General features: G+C 34.8%; 1 protein-coding gene, 1 long non-coding RNA gene and 1 other non-coding gene across 7 annotated transcripts; 2 read left to right on the top strand and 1 right to left on the bottom strand.

The window, feature by feature from the left end:
- Positions 1-420: 420 nt before the first annotated feature.
- Positions 421-9,401, top strand: LOC145558297 (uncharacterized). 5 transcript variants are annotated; one of them, XR_014092430.1, is made up of 10 exons: positions 421-663; positions 949-1,051; positions 2,229-2,441; positions 2,558-2,684; positions 3,840-3,860; positions 6,821-6,874; positions 6,961-7,041; positions 8,452-8,542; positions 8,640-8,829; positions 9,004-9,401. It is a non-coding gene; the product is annotated as an uncharacterized LOC145558297 (long non-coding RNA). The 5 variants fall into 5 exon arrangements; XR_014092431.1 differs by lacking the exon at positions 949-1,051; XR_014092428.1 differs by having other exon boundaries at positions 949-2,441; positions 8,460-8,542.
- A 3,239-nt stretch (positions 9,402-12,640) lies between these two features.
- Positions 12,641-12,747, bottom strand: LOC145561017 (small nucleolar RNA R71). The gene has a single exon (XR_014093600.1). It is a non-coding gene; the product is annotated as a small nucleolar RNA R71 (small nucleolar RNA).
- Positions 12,748-15,706: 2,959 nt separating this feature from the next.
- Positions 15,707-18,685, top strand: LOC145559436 (uncharacterized). Its single transcript, XM_081620857.1, has 2 exons — positions 15,707-15,774; positions 16,041-18,685. The coding sequence occupies exon 2, from the start codon at positions 16,616-16,618 to the stop codon at positions 18,116-18,118; it is 1,503 nt and encodes a 500-aa protein (XP_081476983.1). The 5' UTR covers positions 15,707-15,774; positions 16,041-16,615; the 3' UTR covers positions 18,119-18,685.
- The last annotated feature ends 3,638 nt before the right edge of the window (positions 18,686-22,323 follow it).

Below are 22,323 nucleotides of genomic sequence, written 5' to 3'. Positions count from 1 at the left end.
GAGACTGTTGAATATTATCTCAATCAATTAACCCTAAACTAATTACATATGCCGCATAAATTAATAAAATAAATTTTCATTTGTCAGCCAAAATAAATACTCAAGTGAAATAATGGATCGAACAACATACTTGAAAATCAGCGGAAAATAATCTAACTTATGAGTAGAACATCGAATATTTGCCAATGATTTTAAGAAATCCTGAGTTTTGAGATTTATCTTATGAGTTGAGTTAAGAGTCTGAGATAGAGTATCAAAGTTTTAACCAGTTAACTAGAGCACAGAATAGTGAGAGAGTTATATCTTTTGACTTGCTGTAATCTATATCTATAACCCTTCTAAAAGCCCCAAGCACCAGGACTGTTCCCATTTTACTGTTCCTTATGAATAGGAGATTGACGCTTCTGCCCTCCCCTGCCCTTAGCACCCTTCCCTAATTGACCAGATTACCTGGGCTATTTTGGTCTTTTCGGATTGTCCCATTTCTCTCTCCTGCTTTTGCTCCTCTGAGTCCTCTCATCCTCACTCTTCTCCTAAGCATCCTCAAATTTCTCTCTCTCTCCTCCTTTGAAGCGCACTATGTGTTCTCCATTAAAGCGCACTCTGAGTTCTCCATTGAAGCCTACTTTGAGTTTTCTCTCTTCCATTAAATCAGTTTCTGAGGTATAATGTTTTTCCTTTTTTTTTCAATAATCTTATATAATTTTCACCATCTAGGGTTTAATTTCACTCTATTGTTGATTTAGTCAAATTAGGGTTCTTCTTAGGTGGATTTCATGTAATTTTTGGACTATTTTTGATGAAAGAGTAGTGAAACTCTGATGAATTTGGGTTGTTTGTGACTTTGCTCTTTCATTGATTAAAAATTTCTTCCCCTTTTTCTATGATCTGGAATTGATATATTTATAGGTATATGGTTTTATAATTCTTTTGGTTTATTAATTCCAGAAATTGAGCTGATATCTTAAATTTTCGATCTGTGGTGGTGTTCAAATGGTGGCGGATCTGAGCAGCAGCTTAATAGTAGTTCTTTTTCGCAGTCGACTCAAAAGTATGGTATTTAGTGGTTTAGGTTTTGATTATGGTGTTTGTTAATGGTTTGGATCAATGAATTGTTGTTGGTTTGATTTTGTGTTAATACAAATTAATTATTTGGGACGGCATTGTGTGATTTTATAAGCAAGGTGGAGGAATTGTTATATGATTGATAAATGAATGGGTAATTACATACATATAGTGATTTAGATGATATTTTTTTGGAATTTGTAGTTGCAAATTTTGATTAAAAGCGATAAGTTGTAACTGAAGTTAAATAATAGGTGTCTTTTCGTGGCTCATTATAGTAGTGATCCAATTTAGTGCTCATTATAGTATTTTTTTATGTTGAAATCCCTTGCCATTAGTCCAAACATTTGCAATTCTGAAATGTACATCTGTACCAGTAGCTTAGAATACTACTTCCATTACATACTATACGCTGAATGTATGAGATGTGCTGCATATCACACCACACAAATATCGTACTTGTATTTCATCTAATCTAAATAAAGATTAGAGACTTCTTTAAGCATAATACCTAATTCTATTGAAGGGTAAAAGCTGCAACATAACCTAAATTACTGTTAGACAATAATAGATTCGAAAGGTTATAAGAAATGGTGCAGCTGCTCTGCATCTCAAGTTTGGTGGCTGCCTGTCATTCATGTCAATGGCAGACATTGACTCTTTGGAAGAGTGGGAGGAAAAAGATTGCTTCTTTTGAAGCCGTGATTATCAAATCTAGGATGTTAGTTGAAGAATGTGACATTGGAAGGGGTATTATTTTTAGTCAGATAGCTTTTATGTGTGGAACGACCACTATTTTTATTACTTCTTACTTGCTACAATTACTGTCCTTATCAAAAGTATTTGATGGTGCTTTCTTGTATTGAGTTAGTTTACAGTTTGACTGCAATTTAGATATAGAAGGACTTTAGTTTTATGAAGAATGTGGGTTTATTTAAAACTGAAGTGCTTTCTTATTTTATCTATTAACCTTTAATTTTGAAAAGAGCTGAATATGTTCACTTAGGAAAATGTTCTTTATTTACATTCAACAATTTTTATTTGATTTCAAGTTCAAGTAAAAATTTTATTATATAAAGTTATGCACTATTCTAATAGTCAATCAGTAACACCCTCTTAATTACTCTTTGCTCTTTTTTCCGATCCTTCGCGCCTTCAACCAGCACCTCTATCTTGCAGGATGTGATATTGAGGATCTCCATGAACTGAAGCCAACTAAGTTCTGCGGGGTCCTCAGGGTTTTTGAACATTTATACACTGATGTATATGCATTTATGAAACCCCGCAGTTGTCCTCCTCAATGATTTTCGTTTTATTCTGAAAAAAAAAAAGACAATGAGTACACACTAAAACCCCTCTATCAGAACTATCAGAAGGTAATTACTTTTTTGATTTGTTTAAATCCTTAATTTTAAAATAATTGATGTTGATTTTTTAGTTGTTTCTTGTTCATTCTTCATATAATTTTTCTAATTTTTGTTGTTTTCTTCAGATTAATTGATTGGGCTCATGTAATATTAGAGACAATTATTGATCGGGATCAAGTTGTCCTTCAGTTTTCAGTGGGTCGCTAAATCGCAAGACCCACATTTCTTGCTGTTCCTATAGCTGGTCTTCAGGTAGCCTTTCCTCATTTGTTTGATTTCAGATCAGAATAATTTATCAGTTAGCATTTAGATTGATATAATTATCGATATAATTTGATTTCTGTGGGTTTGTGTGGTGTGTCATTGTAGACACCCATTTGTGTCTCCCCAAAACTAAACCCGGTGATGAGTACCTTTCACGTCGAATCATAATCGAATGAAGTGAAAGTGTGGAAAGTCTAGTGTTGCGGATAGTTTTAATTTCTCTTCTATTCTCTCTGCTTTTGAAAACCTATTTTAAGAAAACAGCCAATCCAAATCGGTTGGTCCATGATATGGGTCCATTATTAGTGTAGTTGGATGGGGCATTCCAACGATATATTATAAGCCCAATTCCGATGAATATTGAGGAAATTATGGCCAAATTACTAAACTGGGCTTAGTTTGAGCCTTATATTTAGCCCAATGATCTAGAGGAGGGCCTAATATGGATTTATCATTCCTAATGCATTTAGGAATGGTTTTAGTCTTCTAGAAGGTTCTTTTCATTCCTAATTCAATTAGCATTGATAAATTGACTTTGTTGACTTTTTAGAGTTTTAATCAGAATAAAAGAGTTTTTAAGGAAAATACGATTTTGCCCTCTGCACGGCCAAATTTTATCTGATTTTAGAAAATGCGTCAAAAAACTGATTAGCGCTTAACGCCAGCATTAGCGCCTGGCGCTAAGCTTGGCGCTAGGCGCTAATGTCAGCGTTTGGCGCTAACTTCGTTTTTTCACGTCAGAACTCTATAAATAGCCTCCTAAAAACTATAAATAGCTAATGGTGCTTTCTTGTATTTCTATCTTTTTGGCTGATTTTCTCTATAAATAACCTCCTAAAAACTCCGTTTTCAATCATCAATTCCCATCTCTAATCTACAATCAACAACCTCTAATCATCCCTATTCTCTTCTCTCTCGAAGCTAAAGCTTCTTTCTCTCTTTTTTCTAAATCACCCTTTACACAAAATTCCGCATTCACAAGACCTAGAAACACCTAGCATAATTCGAAGTTGCCTTCGCCCTAGACGTGAAAGGTTTTAATTTGTGAGGGTTTGGTCCCAAATCTCTCTTTCAATTATTTAATTTAATTATTTTATTTAATTATTTTCCTTGAAGTTACTAACGCGTGTATTTTGTTATTAGAAAGAGGTATGAGACATCCAAGTAAGTGCTTTATTTAATTGTTTACATTGATATTATGATGTAGAAATCATGCTTAGGTTGTTATTATAATTCCTAATGTTATGTTAGGGTATTTTGATCTTCCTAGTATCATGTCTAGGGTAACTTTAATATCAAGTATGATTAAAAGTATGATGCTTCTTATGTTCTTTCCTAATATTAATATTCATGTTAGTATAATGTTAGGGTTAAAGCTTTGATTTTTATTGTTTAGTGACATGCTAGGGTTTGTTATTAATCTTGTTAGTATCATGCCTAGGATCTTGCTATTATTATGCTTTAGCGTTAATATGATTATGTTAACTATGATTAATTTTATTATTATGATTATAATTATTATTATTATGATTATTGTTGCTTGTACTATTTTTATTGTTATTGCTTGATCACGCCTTTTATGCATGTTTAAAGAGAATTGGTACTTGAAATCCGCTTAATAAGATAATTAATAATCTTGTTAGCGTTAATTTGATTATGATTCAAGTGATCGCCAATAATAGTTTTATTTGTGCATTAATATTCAACCAACATAGATAAACATGTTTAGGGTTAATCCTATTGGTTGCATGTTAGTCAGAAAGCGCACATGAATACGATCAGAATAAAGTAGAGGCCTATTATTAGGGCAGGTTCAATTTCTTTTAGGTTGGATTTGTACCTTCATCCCCGAACTACCAGTCATGGTTCCAGACCTATTGGAGTTGACGATCTCCTGGATCGTTAAGGGGTGTAACCTTCACCTCGTGAACGGTATACAAGTTCCTAAAACTTGTTGGCGACTCTTTTGCTCTATCTTCTTTCCCTTTGGACGTCACCGTACTTTAGTGTATGATCACAGTGGGGTTCAAGCTAGGGATAACGCTTGAAATATTCCCTATAGTCATTGTGCTGCATTTTTCTTTTTTGCTGCATATCGAGACTTGTGATAGCTCAAGCAATCACTACTACAAAATAGACAACAAAGAACGCCCGAAATAGGCAATATAGAACGCTTTAGAGGCGTCCTTCAAGTGGGGTGCCTTATAAAGTATACATGACGCCTACTTGAGGCATTTTATATCTAATACAATACTAAACGCCTATCTTGGATAGGCGATTACTATTCTATGTACAAAACATATAAAAATCAAAGAAAAGAGAACTGTCAACTTTCGAAAGGCGTTCTCTAATTGATAAAAAAACAGAGCACTTATCTTAGATAGGCGTTCTCTTTTCTAATTTTATTATTTAAAAAAAATAATATCATAATAATAATAATAATAATAATAATAATAATAATAATAATAATAATAATAATATCTACCTTCCGTAAATAAAAGTCCATTATGATATGATACATTAAAATTAAACTACAAATTACATTATCTTTTTTTGATAAAATTTGACAAAATTAGCTAACTGATACATTTAAGCTATAACACACATAGGATACCATCATCGTTTAATCAGATACTCAATGAGCTACCCTGTGATCATCATCCTCCAATTAACATCCTGAGAAAAAAAAATTATCAGCATAAATCAAGCAGCAAACCAAATATTTAAGATTCAATCATGAAGAACTAAAAAATAAATTTCACCAAAATCATCAAACATGCTAATTTACAGAACATAAAACATGCTAACTTACAAGAATATAATCAAATTTCAATTTTAAAAACACAATCGAACTTCTACTAAAAATTTTAATTTGCTCATTTACAAGAACAAAATTGAAATTAAAAAAAAAAAAAAAACAGATGCACAAAAATCAGTCGAAATAAACTAATACAATAAATTCTAGCCCAAAAAATCCGATAGAAATATTACAACCCAGTTATCATGGAAACCCAGGAAAACAAAACCCAGTTAAACAAAGAAAACCCAAAAAAATAACTAGCAACCTCATCAATTATAACTGATATGTGATTGTCAATAATGATATGATAAAAATCCATCTTAAATCAACAAATTCAAAAAAAAAAAAAAGCAACAATACATACATCTACAAACTGTAAAAGCCAATTCAACTTTGACAATAATCAATTCCAAATCCAAATTCTGCAATGAAAATCGATGCTAATCATATGGAACCAAATAAAAGAGAAAGAAACTAGCCTATTTGCCGGATCCGACGATTTCAAGGCCAATACCATCGTCAGGGAAGAGTATGGCGGTGATGGGAGTAGCGGCGGAGAGGGGAGGAGGCGGTGTTGCCTCGCCATTGTTAAAGCCCCACATCTAGGCTTTTTGTGTGGAGGAAGGAGATGAATTTTTTTTTGCCATTGAAGGAGGCCGTTAAGGGGAAATAGAGTTAGATCCATGGGAGAGCACTAGGTCGAATGGATGAGAGAGAAAGAGGAATTCTTTAAGGAGAGGGAAGAGAAAGGAGAGCAGTGAACGGCGGGTTAGAGGAAATAGGGTTTTGACATTTTTTTTTAAATATAAATACTCCATACCATAGAACGGTTAACTAAGAAGAATGTTTTATATTGTAAAGCTACAATTTAATAAAAAAATAAAAAAATCAAACATAATAATTAACTTGGTGAGGCGTTCTATTTGATTCAATATACACAACATTTCTCTACTAAAGGCGTTCTATAAAATTTAGAAAACGCTTTTCCAACTTAACAGTTATATATTGAGTGTTACTTTTTCTCATTTTTGTGGTAGTGAAGGCTCACAGTGTATTCTTAGCCCGAAAAACCCAAGTTTCTATTCTCTCTATTTCTTCCCAATTTGAGATTATGCTTTGTTCGTTATTTTTTGTGTGAAAATTGTTGAGATTCTTTAATTTCTGCATTAATTTCTTTAATCAAGCTATCAAGGGTCAACTCAGGAATTAATCTCTCTAAATTGATTAGTTATAATTTAGTCATTGGTCTTAGTGATTGGGAAATATTTGTATTAGCTTCATATCCCTGCTTATTGTTTCTTGGGGCTTGTATTATTTTTAACAGGGAACGAATGAGAAGATAGAGCAGTTGGAGATGGATCTCGAACAAAGTAGGAAGGTAAAGTTTTGTTTCTGTTTTTCCTTACTGGAATGACATGACATATTATTTATTTATTTACCTATTTGTATCTTTTACTCTTCCAGGAAGTTCAAAAATACCATGACATGTATGTTTTTGAGCAAGAAGAGAAATTGGGTTTAGATGTTGAGCTCCAAGATTGCAAGGTATCTTATCACTGTCCTGAAAAGCTTCGAGGAAAGGAAATGATTTTGGTTCAAAATATCTTACTCATGCACTAAACTTTAGCACCAATTCTAATCTAAGTCTGCTAATGAAGCCTGTTCTTCACAGCACTATGAAAAATAATAAAAAATGAACCGAAGAAGATTGAATAAGTCTTGAAGCAATTTAACAAATAAAGATATTAGTCTAAGCTTTTTAGGGATTACGAGGTGAAAGATAATCAGGCTTAATAGAATAATCAGGCTTAATTGGATACGGAAAAAAAAAATGCAACTACAATGGAAAAATTGTTGTGTATTGAATAATTATTTATTTGTTTATTCAGACAGCACCAAATATACTCTTCATTAGGGATGATTCCACATTCTACCGCATTAACTACTCTTAGTTAGCGAAATAGGAAAATGTCTTTAGTCACGGTCTTGAAATTTATATGGAAAAAACTCAGGTTATGGATTGTACAGTATGCACACATTGTAGGATGTAGGGAGTATCAAAATATGCAATATTTAAGTGTAACAAGCATTCTCAGTTGATTCAGGAAATTTGAATTGAACAGTTGAATCACTTCAGAAATTTTGAACAAATTGTGCAAAAATTCAAGTGCAACTTAGAATTGAATATTCAAGTGCAACAAAGTATACGCACATTGAATCTAGATTTTGTTGGATTATAGCTCAATGTGAAAAATTTCCACATTTTTTGTTAGTTTGGGGAAAAATTACATTGAATTAGACTAAGTTATGTTGGTTTTGGAGATTCAAATGCTGGATTTTGTACTAGGAATATAATGATTAATGTATTCTTATCTTATATCTTGATGCTTAATATGGAAGGGAGGTTGAATATTGATAGTTAACTGATTCATGTGCAAGTTTTTGGATGTAAGAGCAATGTATTGTTTATGCCCCCTCTTTTTGGATGTAAGAGCAATTAGAATGATTGATGGTTGAAATTAAACTATGTTTGCTTCACTATTTAACATTATTGGTTGTAAAAGCAATTAGAATGATTGATGGTTGTTTCTGATTTTTTTTTTTTTGTTTTGTTTTGTTTTTTTTTTTTTTCTTTTTTTTTTTTTTTTTTTTTTGGTTTTGGTGTGAAATTGTGTTCTCCTATTTGAAAGTTAAAAATTTTAGTTTGGGTTTTTATAAAATAGAAAAATAGTAAGGGCTGGAGTTTCAATCTTTCCGTGATCTTAATAGTCTTGATATATGTCACCTTCATCTCCTCGGTCGCCTCGCATCACCTCTTCACCTCACCTCCTCGCAATAACTGCTTGATGCTTTAGTAAATTTTACACGGTTTTAGCTTTTATAGAAGTTAACAGAATTCTGATTTTTGATATTTATTTTGTTAAATTTACAAGTTTTTTGCATATTTGAATATAGAATCTCAGCCCCGTCGAAACAGCAGCAGCTACCCAGCAATGAGCACCCCTTGCCAGGTGCCAGTGGGCCAAATGTCATTAGATGAGTTGTGGTAATGTTTTTATTTATTTATAATGTTAGTGAATATCAATTTCTCAGTCCAATTGTGTCAGTATAGTCAATTTAAGCTTCTGCTATCGTTTTAGCAGCTATGGTGATGAATCATCCAGGGCCAAGCTTACCATTATGGCATGTTATTGTTGGTGAGGATGAAGCTTCTGAAGATTCAATTGTTCATAAATTGCGCTGTAACACCTCTTGTCAAAGTTGAGGATTCAAGGACTCTGTTTATAGCATATGATATGGACCTGAGTTTCCTGGCAGGACCAATTAACCGAGGTATGTTTGGATTTTCATTGATATGCTGATGCGTACATCATTTTGGTGATATTGGGAATAACATTCGGCTATCTGTTTCTGTTTCTATCTATGGGTTTCTTTGCTTAAGTAGATGACCCGTCAACATGTTGGTTTCCAATTTGGAGAATTTATACCCTTTTCTTTCTAATTTAGGTTCTGGGATTTTGGGAGGAAATTGAAAGAAACTTGATTGAGAAACGTGAGGGACATCTTGTTGCTGCCTTTCAGTACTTTGACAAGGATGGTAGTGGATCTATTACCATTGATGAGCTCCAACAAGCCTGTCAAGAACAGGGCCTTTACCTTGAAGATGATATCAGAGAAGTTGATAAAAATAGCATAAGTCTTGTCACTCTCAGTCACATTTCTTTGCTCCACCTTTTGTAATCTTATCCGCATACTGTATGGTTTTGTGGTAAGGGCAATTGGTGGATATTATGTGAAGTACGTGAAATTTGAAAGAATGGTGTATCATTGCTGCTAAAGTTTTTTATGTTTGGTAACAAAGGTTTTTATGTGTGGTAACAAAGAATGACAATCTAAAATTTTAACTTGGAGGGTATTTTGAGGAAAGATGTTATTGTTCTTTATAAGAGTTGTTTCAAACATGAAAAGCCAACTTTCTTTCGATGTTTTAAACAATAATCTTCACCTTACAACTTAGCTTATTCTTTTAATTCTTTGGCTTGTATCTTCCTTTGATTATTTAGTCAATTTCTCACGTTTATTTTTCGGGTGTTTATTTTGGTGAATTTGAATTTTGGGATTTGGTTTTGTTTATTTACGAATTTGGACTAAAGTTGTGTTGATACTACTTATGGAAGTCAAATAAATCCCCTTCAACTCAGCTGTTAAAAGTGATGAGGTTAGGGATAGACTTCTTTTTTCTTACATCTCCATATATAGTCTCTGAAATTTGTTGTCCTGGTTCGAAAATGATAGCAGAGTTAGGTTTGACCAAATTGAAATCTCTTAAAATTCTTGTGCTTATGCAAATTTATGTTGGCATTTTCTGTATAGTCACCCTACCGCTAAATTACCCAAGAGTACTTTACTCTCGCTTTAAAATGTTTTGTTACTCAAATTCAGCTATAATTGTTTGGTGGTGTAGTATTAGATGCCCACGAGTTTATTTTCTATGTTTTATCCAACAAATGAAGTATTAGATGCCCATTTCACGTTAGAAGTACACAGTCGCATTGTGGGTACTTGAACTCCTTATTTGATTTAAAGTGTTGTAGTAACATGGATTAAATATATTGTTAAAGCCTCATTGGCTTCTATGTTTAAACACTAAGGCTATTTAAATCTTCTTTCAGAGATGTTGTGGGGTTGCACATTTTCAAGAAATCACCTTAATACATTAAGATTCGAAGCCTCAAAATGTTTTGACAATCAAAGATAAAAATTTTAGAGCCAAACTTTCAGATATGGGCATCAGTAGGCTGAAGATGTCTTCCGTAACCCAAAATGGTATAACCGTGTATTTTGTTTGTATCTACATTTGTGTGGTTAATTGTTCATTTGTAGATGCTTGTGGTATGTTGGCACAATCCCTCACTAGAAGCTCCTCTAATAGAGCTTTTCTTTATTCTCATTTTGTGTTCATAATTACGCTTCTCCCTTCTCTTATGCCATTTTTCATCTCCATTTTTTTTAACACAACCTCCCCCCTTCCCTAGCTCCCTTATTAGCATGATAAGTGATATATCCAATTTTTATAGTGTTTTACCCCCGTCCCACGGTCATAATTAGTAGTGTTTTTGGCTTTTTAGGGCCACTTATATTACTAATTTGTGTTTTCTAGTGTTTTCGTAGTTTTAGTTGAGTTTTACAGGGAATTGCACTTTTGGAGCATTTTCCCGGGTTTTCATGGATCAACTACAGAAGCTAGAAGGACACGACCACTCTTGAAGCCCAGGATCGGTTGGAGCCGGTGATTAAGGGCTCGGTATGTGATACCGGGGCTATTGAATCAATTAATCAAGACCCGATGAGGAAATCCGGATTGGGCCGAGGAATCGAGACCAATAAAAAATCCAAGCCTTAAAGAAGAAGCCGGGCCCGATCGGGCAAGCATACGCCCGATCGGGCAGATGCGCGCATAAGCACCTTCAAGGAAGAAGCGCGCCCGATCGGGTGAGCGTAAGCTCGATCGGGCGCGGCACACCAGCAGTGGGCAGAGCAAAAAGGCGGGCCCGATCGGGCGCGTGTTTTTCTTAGAGCTGATTAGTTTTTGTTTTAGTTTTTGTTTTAGGAGGGTTTAAGTACGAATTATGTACGTAAATTCTGAGGACCTTTTCTCTTAGACTCTCTCTCTCTCTACTTAGTTTTTAGATTTAATTCTCTCTCTTATACTTTTACTCTCAACCTTATTCTTAATTTCAGATTTATTTTGGTAACTATTTCTCTTCTCTTAACCTTAGTTGTTTACTTTATTCCTTTGATCATGTCTTGTTTTATTGCTTTGATTAGTTTAGTTTTTATTATGCGTGAGTAGCTTTATTTCTAGGGTTTATGGGGATCCATAAATAATATGAAGGGGTAATTTATTGTTGTTGATTATCAATGCTAGATTAATTTCCTATTGATTGATTTAATGCTCTGTGACTAGATTAGGCCTGATCTTTTATGCATGAGTTTGACAATATTGATTCGAGATTCGACAGATGAGAATTGATGTTTAGGTCTAGTTTCAATAGGCAGGTTAATTTATAAATGGTTAAGTCGAGATTCGAAAGATGAGATTTAATACCGGTGAATTAATTGTGTGATTATAATACGTAGAGAAAGCCCTTTATAATCTGATTAAGGTGTGCATTGATGAATGATTATTATATTCTACCCTGAAATATTATTTATTGGTGAACCTATGCCTTACATCCTTTTATTCATTGTTTTCTCCCTATTCTTAACCTTCGTAGTTTAGTTTCATATTCAACTTATATATTGGTTACCTAATAATCTAGATTATATTAGTTAATTAGGAATAGAAAGACTCGTTTCTCTGTGGATTCAACCCTACTTCCCTATTTGCATTAGTTAGAAGATTTTGGAATTACTTTTGATTTGGGGATACGACTTTACCCTGTCAAAATTTGGCGCTGTTGCCGCGGGGAAACGATTTTATTTTTATTTCTGATTATTTTTGTAGTCTAGGTTATTTCTTTTTGTCTTAGAGAACGTTAGTTCTTTGAGGCAAATCTCATATTTGCTTTTAGTTTTTTTGTTTATGCCCAGGTGTTCTAGATCAAGGTACATCCCATTCGATCATGAGATCGAACGATCCTTCCATAGACAGAAGAACCTTTACAAGCGAATTCTGGCGGACTCTGGTGATAATAATAATCACCGCGATCCTCCAACTGGTTCTAGCGATTCAGAGGTATCATCAGATACAAAATCAGAGATGACAGCTCCAAAGAAGCTCAGTGATTACTCACAACCAAAGCTTACAGATTTTCCACATCTCACCCCTACTCCGGCTCTTAATGGGGCACAATTTGAGATTAAACCTCAATTTATAATGATGATAGAGAGGAAGCAATTAAGTGGAGCTAAGGGTGAAGACCCAAATCTTCACATTGCCGACTATTGTCAATATTGTAATACCAGCAGGCAAGCCGGGGTCACTCAAGACCAAATCAGGGAGATTCTCTTTCCCTTCTCTTTAACTGGAAAAGCTAAATTGTGGTTTAATGGCTTAAATAGAACTGCACTTGGTATAACTGACTGGGAAACTCTTGTTTTGAATTTTTATAACAAGTATTATCTTGCAGAGAGAACAGCCGTACTACGGAGTGCGATTCAGAACTTTGCCCAAGAAGCTGATGAATCTTTATATGAGGCTTGGGAGAGGTTCAAGGACCTACAAAGAGAATTCCCCCATCATAATTTAGCACAATGACAGTTAATTCAAGCCTTTTACAATGGCATTGGAAATTCTTCTAGAATAATTTTGGATTCTGCAGCTAGTGGGAGATTTATGAATCTTAATATTGATGATGCAGGTCAGGTCATTGAAGATATGGCGATACATAATTCCCAATACGGGAATACTAGAGGATTTGCTAACAAGGGGAAGCATAGTGTTGACTCTGTATCCTTTTTGCAAGTTCAATTGACCTCTATCTGCCAAAAATTAGATAATCTTAGCACCGCTAATGTAGCTAACGTTTCTGCAATTAATAATAATTCTAATGAGGCTTTCTGTGAAAATTGTGGAATTTTAGGTCATTGGGAACAAGATTGCACGAGTTCCGTGGAGCAAGTTAATGCCTTTCAAGCTTATAGGCAGAATAACCCATACTCCAACACCTACAATCCTGGGTATCGGAATCATCCATACCTTTCCTACCGGAGTACTAATGTTCAAAATCCACCACCACAGGAACCACAGGCGCCACAGCAACAACATCAAAAATATTACCATCCCAGTGCTGGCCAGAAGAACCAACCACAACAACCCTCCTCATCTTCCGACCCTTCTTTGGTGGAAATTAGAGCGATGTTGGTTAATATGCAGAAGCACATGGAGAGTAGAGATACGACAATTGATTCAATTCTAGCGCACAATAAAATTGTAGATAATCAAATTGCATAACTTTCCGCTACTCTACAAGCCCGCCAACAGGGAGCTCTGCCAGCACAGCCGACCAGGCCTACGGATCAAGCCTATACAATTACTCTGAGGAGTGGTTCAAACTATGAAGGGCCCTCTATGCCCAGAGTTGATGAACCTGTTTTATCAAATAATGCTAATCTTGATTCCGTTAAACCTGACAATGTAGTTAATAGCCCTGCAGGGCTAAAGCATAGCACTAATATATCTAATTCTACATTGCAAGGCACGACTCCAGAGAAGGTGGCTACTCCAGACAATAGCAACAATGCTCCAAAGCCAATTATCAAACTTCTATTCCCCGATCGTCACTTGAAGACAAACTTGGATAAGCAGTTTGGTAAGTTCCTGGAGATGGTAATAGATTTGAAGGTAACAGTTCCCTTCACTGAATTAATCACACAAATTCCTTCATATGCAAAATTTATGAAAGAAATACTGACAAGGAAAAGGTCTATTAGTGAGGTAGAGACAGTAGCTTTCACTGCAGAGTGTAGTGCCGTACTTCAAAATAAATCTCCACCTAAATTAAAAGATCCGGATAGTTTTTCTATCCCTTGTCATATTGGCAATCTAATGATTGATAATGCATTGTGTGATTTAGGTGCTAGCGTTAGTGTTATGCCGTTATTTGTGTGTTCTAAGTTGAATATGGGTAAATTAAAAGCTACTAATATTACTCTACAAATGGCCGACCGTTCTTTCAAATACCCCTTAGGTGTTTTAGAGGATGTCCCCGTTAGAGTAGGTAAATTTTATATACCCGTTAATTTTGTTGTTCTTGATATGGCTGAGGATATGCAAACCCCGATTATTTTGGGTAGACCATTCCTTAACACTGCAGGAGCTATTATAGATGTGAGAAGTGGTAAACTATCTGTATGGAATAATTTCAAGCGTTAATCCCACTAGCTTGAACCCCACTGTGATCATACACTAAAGTACGGTGGCGTCCAAAAGGGAAGAAGATAGAGCAAAAGAGTCGCCAACAAGTTTTTTAGGGACTTGTAAACCGTTCATAGGATGAAGGTTACACCTCTTAACGATCCAAGAGATCGTCAACTCCATAAGGTCTAGAACCAAATAAGGGTTCGGGGATGAAGGTACAAATCCAACCTAAAAGAGATTGAATCTGCCCTAATAATAGGCCTCTACTTTATTCTGATCGTATTCATGTGCGCTTTTTAATTAACATACAATCAATAGATTAACCCTAAACCTGTTTAATCTATGTTGGTTGAATTTAATGCACAAATAAACTATTATTGGCGATCACTTGAATTATAATCATATTAACCCTAAACAAGATTATTAATATCTTATTAAGCGTGATTACCAGTACCAATTCCCTTTAAACATGCATAAAAGGCGTGATCAAGCAATAAATATAAATATCAAGCAACATGATAAATAATAATAAATAAATAATTATAATCATGACAATAAAATTATAATCATCAAAATAATAATCATAAAGAATAATAATCATAATAATAATCATCATAAAAATAATAATAATAATAATAATCATAATCATCATAAATTATATCAATTATAATCATAATCATGTTCATGTTAATATTAGAGCATAATAAAACTAGCAAGATCCTAGGCATGATACTAACAAGATTAATAACAAACCCTAGCATGTCACTAAGCATTAAAGATCAAATCTTTAACCCTAACATGATACTAACATGAATAAATATTAGGAAGAACATAGGAAGCATCACAGGAATCATAATAAGCATATTTAATATTACAATTACCCTAAACATGATACTAGGAATATCATAATAACAATATAAACATGATTTCTACATCATAATGTCAATAAAAACCATTAAAGCACTTACTTTGATGCCTTGTACCTCTTTCTAATAACAAAATACACATGTTAGTAACTTCAAGGAAAATAATAAACAAAACAATCAAATTAAATAATTGAAAGAGAGATTTGGGACCAAACCCTCAGAAATTAAAACCTTTCACGTCTAGGGCGAAGGCAACTTCGAATATGGCTAGGTGTATCTAAGTCTTGCGAATGCGGAATTTTGTATTTGAGAAAAGGCTAGTTTAGAAAAAGAGAGGGAGAGAGAGAGAGTAATCAAGAAAATCTTGATGAGAGTTGGTGAATTGAAATAAGAATTGATGAAATCTGGTTATCGAAAACGGAGTTTTAATACGTTATTTATAGAGAAAATCAGCCAAAAAGATAAAATTAACAAAACAGAGTCTGACCTTCTGTTGTGGATTGTTCGGTTGTTCCTTCAATTTCCCAACATCCCCAATTTAATTTCAAAGTAAGTTATAAGTTATAACCCTAATTAAATCCCTAATTTTATTAAAATCAGTTTTTTGTTGTTTTATTGTTTATGTTATTGTCTATTTAATTGTTTAATTGTCTTGTTCCATTAAACTGATTTCTTGAATGTTGATTGTTGATTACAATTTGTTGAATGAGTAATTGAGTACTTGGTTGAATAATTGTCTAATTGTCTTTTAATAGTTATGACAATTGATAAATTTATATAGGTAATTAATTAATTTATTTTTTCTAATTTAATAGGATGTCACAACTCAATCTTCGACAATTTATGTCTAAAAGAATGAAATCCTAAGATGTACCCCCTTCATTTAGTACTCCCCAAACTCAAGAAGATGAAATGGAAATTGGTGGTTCAAATGCTAGTAATGTAGAACCGGAGGATGATGAATTGGTATATGATGTGGAACTCCTTCCTCATGATCCTGTGAAAAGAATGAACATTATGGATTATCCCCCTAATCAAAGAAATGCGGTTAGAAGAGGTTACATTCTCAAACAACCTTGTCAACCAAAAACCCACGATTTTCCTAAAAGACAAGTGTCCGGAATGCGTCGTTTTAGTGTTAATTGGTTTAAAAAATGGGATTGGCTTGAATATAGTATTGAGAAAGATGCTGCCTTTTGCTTTGTATGCTAATTGTTCAAAGGTGAAATTGAATCAATTGCGGGGGGTGATGCATTTGTAGATGGTGGGTTTAGGGCATGGAATAAACCGGAAAGATTTGAGAAGCATGTTGGGGGTATTAATAGTGCTCATAATGTTTCTTATGAGAAGTATGTGAATTTAAGAGATGGGAAAAAGAAATCAATTGTGAATGTATGTGTTAGAAAAGGCAAGTGATGTGGCTAAAGCACAATTTTTTATTCGTTTGAAGGCATCTTTAACTTGCTTGAGATTTCTTTTGGGGCAAGGTTTGGCATTTTGTGGACATGATGAAAGTGATGAGTCATATAATAGAGGTAATTTCATTGAGCTTTTGAAATGGTTAGGAGAAAAGGTTAAGGAAGTAGGTGAACATACTCCTGACAATGCACCCGGAAATTGTCAAATGACTTCTCCCCCCATTCAAAAAGACATTAATAATTGTTGTGCAAAAGAAACAACTAAGTGCATAATTGAAGAGCTTGGTGATGATTACTTTGCTATATTGGCCGATGAGTCAAGTGATGTGTCTCAAAAAGAGCAAATTGCTCTTGTTTTGCGCTTTGTTGATAGAGATAGTGGTTCGATAATGGAGCGATTTTTAGGAATTGTTCATATTGGTGATACTACCGCTTTATCTCTTAAAGATGCAATTTTGTCTTTACTTGTGGAACATTCATTAAGTCCATCAATGATAAGAGGGCAAGGGTATGATGGGGCTAGTAACATGAAGGGTGAAGTAAATGGTCTTAAGACTTTGATTATGAATGATACTCCAAGAGCTTACTACATTCATTGTTTTTCTCACCAACTTCAACTAACATTAGTAGCCATTGCTAAAAAAAATGATAGTTATGGCTGGTTTTTTGAGATACTTGCAAACTTGTTGAATGTGGTTGGAGTGTCTTGTAAGAGAAGAGAAATGATTCGTGAAACTCAAGCTCAAGAGGTTGCTCAAGCATTGGATTTGGGAGAAATTTCTAGTGGATCGGGTTTAAATCAAGAGCTTGGTTTGAAGAGGCCCGGGGATACTTGTTGGGGATCTCATTACAAGTCTCTTATAAACATCATCCGTTTGTTTCCTACAATTATTAAGGTGATTGTGCGTATTGGGAAGCATGGTGCATCGGAAGATAAGTTCAAAGCTCAAATTGTTTTAGGACAATTAGAGTCATTTGATTTTATTTTTGTGGCTCACTTGATGATGACTATTTTTGGTTATACTAATGATTTGTGTGTTGCTTTGCAAAGAAATGAGCAAGATATTGTACATGCCATGGAACTTGTTACATTCACAAAAAGTGTGTTACAAAAAATGAGGGAGCAAGGGTGGGAGACTCTCTTAAACAAGGTTGTTTCATTTTGCACTAAACATGGCATAGATGTTCCTAATATGGAAGCTCCTTACGTTCCTCAAGGAAGATCAAGGCGTTTTGTTGAAGAAGCTACAAATCTACATCATTTTCGGGTTGGAATTTTTTTGGGAGTGATTGATTTGCATCTTCAAGAGCTTGATAATCGCTTTAATGAAAGAAGTATGGAGTTACTTACATGCATGGTGATGTGTCTATTTTATATAGTATTTTACCCCCGTCCCTTGGTCATAATTAGTAGTGTTTTCTGGCTCTTTAGAGCCACTTTTATTACTAATTGGTGTTTTCTAGTGTTTTCGTAGATTTAGTTGACTTTTGCAGGGATTTATGCTTTTGGAGTATTTTCCTGAGATATTTTGGAGCACACGAACATTGGAGAAACACGACCAGATTCTATAGCCCAGGGCCGGTTAGAGCCATCGAATCGATGCTTAAGGGCTCGGTATAGGTGATACCGGGGCATTTGGACCGAGTATTCAAGACCGGAAGAGGAAACCCAGATTGGCCCGAAGAATTGGAGCCCAATCGTAGTCCAAATAGTGGCCCAAGTGAGCCGCCCGGCCAAAGAGGCTGGCGCCCGGAGGCGCGCCCGGCCGGGCGCGAGAGCGAGATTAGTATTGAGAAGTAAAAAGGCGCGCCCGATCGGGCGGTGCCTCGCCTGATCGGGCGCGTGTATTTATTAGGGGACGATTAGCGTCGTTTTAATTTGTTTAAGTTTAGGATTTGTACGGAGTACAAATACTCCTTCGTAATACAATTTTACTCTCTCTTCTTCTTCCTTTGACTCTTTCTTTACTCTCTTAATTGTTTTTCTTAGATTTTATCTCTCTCTAAACCTTTGTTCTTAATCTACTCTTAATTCCAGATTTGTTTGGTAACGATTTCTCTTCTCTTAATCTTAGTTGTTTATTTTATTCCTTTCATCATGACTTGTTTTATTGCTTTGATTAGTTTAGTTTTTACTATGTGTGAGTAGTTCTATTTCTAGGGTTTATGGGGATCCATAAATAATATGAAGGGGTAATTTATTGTTGTTATTATCAATGCTAGATTAATTCTCTATTGATTGATTTAATGCTCTGTGACTAGAATTGCGCAGATCTTTTATGCATGAGTTTGACAATATTGATTCGAGATTCGACAGATGAGAATTGATGTTTAGGTCTAGTTTCAATAGGCAGATTAATTTATAAATGGTTAAGTCGAGATTTGAGAGATGAGATTTAATACCGGTAGATTAATTCTTAAAGACACCCATTTGTGTCTCCCCAAAACCAAACCCAGTGATGAGTGCCTTTCACGTCGAATCGTAATCGAATGAAACGAAAGTGTGGAAAGGTCTAGTGTTGCGGAAAGTTTTATTTTCTCTTCTCCCTGTTTTTGAAAACTTTATTTTTAAGAAAACAGCCAATCCAGTTTGGTTGGTCCATAGTATGGGTCCAATAGTGGTGTAGTTGGATGGGGCTTGCAAAGACCTTTTCAACGATATATTATAAGCTCAATTCCGATGAATATTGAGGAATTTATGGCCAATTTACTAAACTGGGCCCGGTTTGAGTTTTAAGTACGGCCCTATGATCTAGGGGAGGGCCTAATATAATTTATCATTCCTAATGTAATTAGGAATGGTTTTTGTCTTCTAGAACATTCTAGAAGGTCTTGTCATTCTTAATTCAATTAGGACTCTTCAGAGTTTTAATCAGATCAAATAACATTTTCGATTGAAATTATATTATTTTATCTTCCAGTACGGTAAAATTATCAGATTTTCGAAAACGCATTAAAATCCGGTTTGGCGTCTAACCCCAGGTCTTGGCGCCTGGAAACAGGATTAGCGCCAGACGCCAGCATTGGCGCCTGGCGCTAGCCACTGGTCCTGGCGCCAAGGTGGATTTGTGGTCTTCAGACTCTGTTTTGATAAATTATCTTTTTTTTGATGATTTTCTCTATAAATATCGTATTAAAAACTCCGTTTTTGATCATCTACTCTCTCAATCATTCACCATTCACCAACAATCACGATTTACAATATTCTCTTCTTCATTCATCAATTCTTTTCATTCACAAATTAGTCAAATAATCCTTTTCATTCCATTCATCTCTTTTTTCTTAATTCTCTTTCAAATACAAAATTCCGCATTCACAAGATCTTGATACACCTAGCCATATTCGAAGTTGCTTTCGCCCTAGACGTGAAAGGTTTTAATTTCTGAGGGTTTGGTCCCAAATCTCTATTTCAATTATTTAATTTAATTGCTTTATTTATTGTTTTCCTTGAAGTTACTAACGTGTGTATTTTGTAATTAGAAAGAGGTACGAGGCATCCACGTAAGTACTTTAATTGGTTTTTATTGATATTATGATGTAGAAATCATGCTTAGGTTGTTATTATGATTCCTAATGTTATGTTAGGGCGTTTTGATCTTCCTAGTATCATGTCTAGGGTATTCTTAATATCAAGTATGATTAAAAGTATGATGCCTTTTATGTTCTTCCTAATATTAATTCGTGTTGGTATCATGTTAGGGCTAGAGATTTAATTTTTATTGCTTAGCGACATGCTAGGATTTGTTATTAATCTTGTTAGTATCATGCCTAGGATCTTGCTATGCCCTAACATGATTATTATAATTATGATTGATTGATTATAATTATTATTAATGATGTTGATAATATTTATTATGTTGCTTGATATGCATATTATTATTATTTTATATTTATTGCTTGATTACCTTTATTGCATGTTTAAAGGGAATTGGTATTTGCAACCACGCTTAATAAGATATTAATAATCTTGTTTAGGGTTAATTGTGATTATAATTCAAGTGATCGCCAATAATAGTTTATTTGTGCATTAAATTCAACCAACATAGATTAAACAGGTTTAGGGTTAATCCTATTGATTGTATGTTAGTCAGAAAGCGCACATGAATACGAGCAGAATAAAGTAGAGGCCTATTATTAGGGCAGGTTTAATCTCTTTTAGGTTGGATTTGTACCTTCATCCCCGGACCCTTATTTGGTTCATGACCTTATGGATTTGACGATGTCTTGGATCGTTAAGGGATGTAACCTTCACCTCGTGAACGGTTTACAAGTTCCTTAAAAACTTGTTGGCGACTCTTTTGCTCTATCTTCTTCTCTTTTGGACGCCACCGTACTTTAGTGTATGATCACAGTGGGGTTCAAGCTAGTGGGATTTTAAAGGCTTGAAATTATTCCCTACAGTTTTTGGCGACTCCACTGGGGAGGATTTCTATTTTAATTCCTGAATTTGTTTCGGCAATGATTTAGAATGAGTGGATGAGACTCGAAAAGTTCTAAGTATTTCATGTGCGTAATTTTGATTAACATTGTGTCATATGCATAAAAAGGTTCTCATTGGAAAGACCATCCGTAATGAGTCAAAAACATAAGGATTTTACACGTAGGAAATTTGAGAAAGGTCTTTCACAACTAGGACTGAAATAACACCGCGCGAAACTGGATGATTTTATTGAGCACAGAAAGCTGCTGAGGCATGTGAGAAGTAACGTCAGGGGCCAGAGCTTGGCGCCAAACATTTAGTCGTAGCACCAGGCGCCAATATTGGCGCTAGGCGCTACAGTTAAAAGTTGGCGCCAGTATCTGTTTGCTGGCGCCAATTTCCCCCAATACCGAGCCAGAAATATGCGTTCTAATTTTGACCGGTTTTTCGCGTTGTTTGCTCGATCCTGCTTCCTGATTGATTTTTTTCTCACTTTTCTGAAACCCATATGTGTTCTACATATGGACATAACCCTCTGGGAATTCATGCTCTATTTACCCGATTGAACGCTCCTGGCAACAAAGGGTACATCTGAGATGTTGAATTCACCAAACCATGGAAGCGAGTTTTTCTAAAAAATTCGCGGTGTTCTATCCACACGCGTTAACCCTTCACGGTTAGGCTTCTACGCGGTGCATCTGAACAATTAACCATGGACCCTGTTTGACTGAACCATATCCCGAACATTAGAGAACTAGAGCCATGGTTAGGTTGCGAACTCATTGCATCATATTGTGCCTACTTGACTAATTGTGCATTATTTGTTGTGCATCTTATGATCCTCTTAACCATTTGTTGATTTGTGTTGAGATTATAATTAATGACTTAAAGAACTTTGCCTAATTAATTAATTAATTAATTAATTCGAGTTAATAAAGTCTTTTTTCTTTTCTTTTAAACGGAATTGACCTAGTACGACTTTAGGCATACCCCAGTTGACTAATAATATCGAAAACAGTCCCAGACCGAGGCTCCAATATTGGTGCCAAAATCTGAGCTGTAGCGCCACTGTATGGTGCGTAGCGCCAGACATTTACTAAAAAGTCTGGCGCCAATCACCATATTATGACGCCAGTTCTGTCGCTTGGCCGACAGTTTGAATTATTTGTCGAGTCATCACCTACGGTCTATTTAGTCAATTTTCTGTTTAACTCGACTAATTTTGCTGTTATAATGCTTAATTAAACTAATATTCGAGTT

The sequence above is a fragment of the Chenopodium album genome, chromosome 9 (assembly GCF_948465745.1).
Source record: "Chenopodium album chromosome 9, dcCheAlbu1.1, whole genome shotgun sequence".
Classification (NCBI taxonomy): domain Eukaryota; kingdom Viridiplantae; phylum Streptophyta; class Magnoliopsida; order Caryophyllales; family Amaranthaceae; genus Chenopodium; species Chenopodium album.
The sequence above is the reverse complement of the archived record's forward strand: the minus strand, read 5'-3'. Positions and strand labels throughout refer to the sequence as shown.

What these genes read in the sequence shown, in the direction of transcription:
- LOC145559436 (XM_081620857.1), top strand. Translation starts at nt 16,616, where the DNA reads ATGTATGTGTTAGAAAAGGCAAGTGATGTGGCTAAAGCACAATTTTTT.